This window comes from Hyalella azteca, unplaced genomic scaffold (genome assembly GCF_000764305.2).
Source record: "Hyalella azteca isolate HAZT.00-mixed unplaced genomic scaffold, Hazt_2.0.2 contig13716, whole genome shotgun sequence".
Classification (NCBI taxonomy): Eukaryota; Metazoa; Arthropoda; class Malacostraca; order Amphipoda; family Hyalellidae; genus Hyalella; species Hyalella azteca.
The window spans coordinates 27,178-31,442 of record NW_025943628.1 but is presented as its reverse complement, the minus strand read 5'-3'; the positions used below and the strand labels follow the sequence as shown (position 1 = coordinate 31,442).

General features: G+C 49.5%; 1 protein-coding gene across 1 annotated transcript in view; it reads right to left on the bottom strand.

The window, feature by feature from the left end:
* LOC108668018 (titin) overlaps positions 1-4,265 on the bottom strand; it is a gene marked incomplete in the record, with an annotated part of 33,998 nt that overhangs the window by 19,880 nt on the left and 9,853 nt on the right. The window contains 1 exon segment of the mRNA XM_047883810.1: positions 2,745-2,865. Coding sequence (XP_047739766.1) covers positions 2,745-2,840 — 96 coding nt within the window.

Genomic DNA, 4,265 nt, shown 5'->3' with positions numbered 1-4,265 from the left:
ACGTGTTACGGCGGGCCAGTCATTACGAGGAGTCGGGTGTTACGGCGGGCCAGTCATTACGGGGAGTCACGTGTTACGACGGGCCAGTCATTACAGGGAGTCAGGTACGTGTTACGACGGGCCAGTCATTACGAGGAGTCGGGTGTTACGGCGGGCCAGTCATTACGAGGAGTCGGGTGTTACGACGGGCCAGTCATTACGGGGAGTCACGTGTTACGACGGGCCAGTCATTACAGGGAGTCAGGTACGTGTTACGACGGGCCAGTCATTACGAGGAGTCGGGTGTTACGGCGGGCCAGTCATTACGAGGAGTCAGGTGTTACGGCGGGCCAGTCATTACAAGGGTCGGTCGTTAGGTCGGGTTCACACCACACTGCCATGCACGGGCCAGGCATATGCCAGTCCAATATTCTTCAATGCATTTGTATAAGGATATTCACACCATGGGAATGGTAGGTGTCTTGCACGGCTGGTGTGGATGCTTCAATAGAAATGCATTAAAGAATATTGGACAGGACTGCGACCGGCATATTACTGGCAAGCGACCGGCAGTGTGGTGAAAAACCGGCCTTATATCGTAGTCCAATTTATATCCGAGTCAATTGTTACGTTGGCATTTGTCACACTCACTCCGCTCGATGCAATTTAATTCCTTGCAGAAGAGTGTAATATTCTCCCAATAAAATGGTGATAAAGAGCCCATGCACTACTTGACAATAATTTAACACTAAAATTACGAGATGAGTCCAGGTGACTGTGACCTCTAATGCTAAAGCAATATCATTCTTGAGTAAGAGGATTTGAAATGGGTTAAAGGTAAACCCTTCAATATTTGTTGGGGTCCAATCTCAATACCCACCAAAACCGCGATTACCTCGTCAGCTCTGATGTCCTAGGCGCAACCAACTGATGCTCCGCAAAAGAAGAAGACTCCACTGAGACAGACGGCTATACCCGGTCTGTCCTCTTCCTAACATCTTTCAGACTCACTGTGACGAACTATCCTCAGATATTCAGATTACTATTCGCGTCACTTCTAGAGTTCAGAAGGGACCTTCTGAACTAGGACTTGACCTCGGACCTCACGTCACGTCTACCAATGACCGGAAACTAGGGCACTTCCCCATTGGTTCAGAAAGCAAGACTTGGGCTGGAAGGGATGTGAAACGCCAATGACAAGCTAAAGTTAATTTATTAGAGATAAACTGCAAATTATAAGTAACAAATCAGAACGAGTAGTCATACAAAACGGAGGCGGAATAGGAAACTAAAAAAATCAGCACATCGGATACTGTGAAACAAATGCTTGCACACCTGATGCGAGGGAGAGCTGTGACAAACCTAATGCGTAAAGAGAGCTAGAGCTAGAAGTTATGAGATAAAACGCGTGATACCTGACTTTGGAGTTAAAATCCCACAAGAGATGAACCAGTAAGCTAGCAGGGATCAGCAGCTTAACTGACGGCTACCAAAAAAGTAAGGGCCATGTAAGAGCTGGTCATGCTTGATCTTAGCGGTCTAATGGCAACTAGCATGAAATTTTCAGCCTACTATCTTACACTCACCATCCTTTCCGCCCTTTTCTACTGCTTCAGCATGGGAAAGACCAATGAGATAGGAACTACAGCCCAATTTCGGCATCTCGTAGCAAGTAGCTCCGTAGCTCTACTTATGTTGGATGGCATCAAATAGTAGTAATGCTTGCGGGTCATTACAAATATGCTACCAGGACCTACGCAGTTTCCTCACACACCGCAGAAACCATGAATGCATTAAATACAACAGGGTCCTGACTGTTCTCCCATCACTGCGATCGCTCTCCGAAGAAGCCATACCCTTCCAATAATGCCTCCAATCTATACTGTCTACCCAAAGCTGCAGCTCCCTAACATCCTGCACGTTCAGGGTGGGGCGCCATCCAAGAGTCGCCTGCTTCGAGTACGAAAATCGTCTCCAGTGCCATGAGCATCTTCGCTTCTCCCATACTTCATTCTTCACAGCCTTCCTCTTTCCATACGGTCCTTCATATCTATTATTTTTAGTGCAAGATTGTGGAAGCGGCGGCCTTTATCTCTTCCTGCCTCCTCCTCCTTCTGCCGGTCGTCTACCGTCATCCGCTGACTTTGCCACCTTCCTCAACTCCATGTGAGCGAAATTCGGCGCAAAAAACATCAACAACGACGAGATCAGTCGTTACGAGGGCCGTGGTCACGGCCGTTACATCAGTTATTCAAGGGAGGTAAGACAAGGTTACTTACTGAGGGCTGTGGTTATACAGCAACACCTTGACGGATTTTGGTCCATTGCCGACCCCAGATCTTTCATTTACTCATTTCGTTCCAGCAAGTCGTGATAAAGGAAACGGATATTAAACGCGACAACAGCGGATATTTCCAGGACTATTCGTTCCAATCCACTGGTCAGAACAAGAACACAAGGAAGATGTCACCCCACCACCTAGTGCACCAATCACCACCTAGGATACCAACCCGCCGCCAAGAACACTATAAACCACCACCCAGGCCAACAGCCCATGCCACTCAGACAACCAGCCACTCAGGCTAAAAATCTGCCACTCATGAAAACCCACCGTCAAGAACAACCCACCGCCACCCAGGATAAAAACCCGCCACTCATCAAAACAACCCTCAAACCAAGAAGCACAACCCACCACCCAGAAAGACAACCCATCGACTAGGAGAACAGCCAACCACTCAAGACCACCGCCCAGGAAGACAACCCACCATGTTTTTGAGCTGCTCCTCATCCCGGATTTTCTCCAGGGCTTCGTCAGTCCAGCCATCGACGGCGCCCTCCGCCGCCTCCGCGCAGCTGCTCATCGTGGCGACCACCGCCCACGCGTCCCTATAACAAACAGTAACAAAAACAGCATTAATTTTCATATCCTAGAAACATTCACATCATATATGAAAAATTATCGGGCATCGTTAATCCGAAAATCCGAAAAATAATCCTCCATCGTTAAATAATCCAAATAATCCGAATAGAATTCGGCATCACTCGTAACCCAACATCGTGAGTGACGTTGTCCGCACTAACGTCGCTAGTTACGTCATCCGTAATCGGTACGTCACGCACTTTAGTTCAGACATCAATTCACTTCAGTGAACCAGTACGCGACGAACCAGTACGAATATGGAGCCACGACTCCTTCACCGCGTTGCATTAAGGCTCGCATAGTTTCATCACAGTCAGCATAGGCTCATCACAACCAACATAAACACCACACACAGCACGCTAGTTACAGTAAATACAACTCCACAGGGGCCGAATGCGACAAACATGCGGTGCCTGTATGACTTCATGCAACGGCGGCAGCATCAATGAGTTAAATGAGGCAATATAAACGAGCATTATATTGACATGGCAGTTAATGGCGCATGTGCTCCATGAGAGGGCACGGCGCACATTGCGTGACACGTGGCACATGGCGCACGTGGCACATGGTGCACCTGGCACAAGGGGCACGTGGCACATGGTGCACGTGGCACATGGCGCACGTGGCACATGGCGCACGTGGCACAAGGTGCACGTGGCACATGGTGCACGTAGCACAAGGTGCACGTGGCACATGGCGCACGTGGCACATGGTGCACGTGGCACGTGGCGACGTGGCACATGGCGCAGTTGGTTGCAGGTCTCCGCAATTGGCAGAAGCAGCGAGTAACTCAGACGCGCACGCAAGCAACGAAGACTTCAATTGTGCCTGAATACCGCCTGGTAACTGCACGGTACAGTCGTCTACCCACGGTACAGTCAGGGTACAGTCACGGTACAGTCATCAACCCACGGTACAGTCATCACGGTGTACGGCAGCAATGATACAGGCGATGATGCTCAGCAGAGATGCAGTAAGGGACGCTGACTCAGCGAAACGTTCACAGGCCATCGTCGCCAACTGAGCGACTCGTATGTTGGCAACACTTGATTGTTGACATGTTGACATGCCAAGTGTTGACATGTTGAGTCGACAGTTTATTGGGAACATGGCAGTTTATGGCAACATTTGAATTCCTTGAATTCCAGCAGCAGAGCGGCCATGACACATTACAATGTCTTTGCCGTATGATGGGTGAGAGGGATCAGAGTGGTGAGTGTGGCACTGAGAGGGATCAGAGTGTGGCACTGAGAGGGATCAGAGTGTGGCACTGAGAGGGATCAGAGTGTGGCACTGAGAGGAATCAGAGTGTGGCACTGAGAGGGATCAGAGTGTGGCACTGAGAGGGATCAGAGTGTGGCACTGA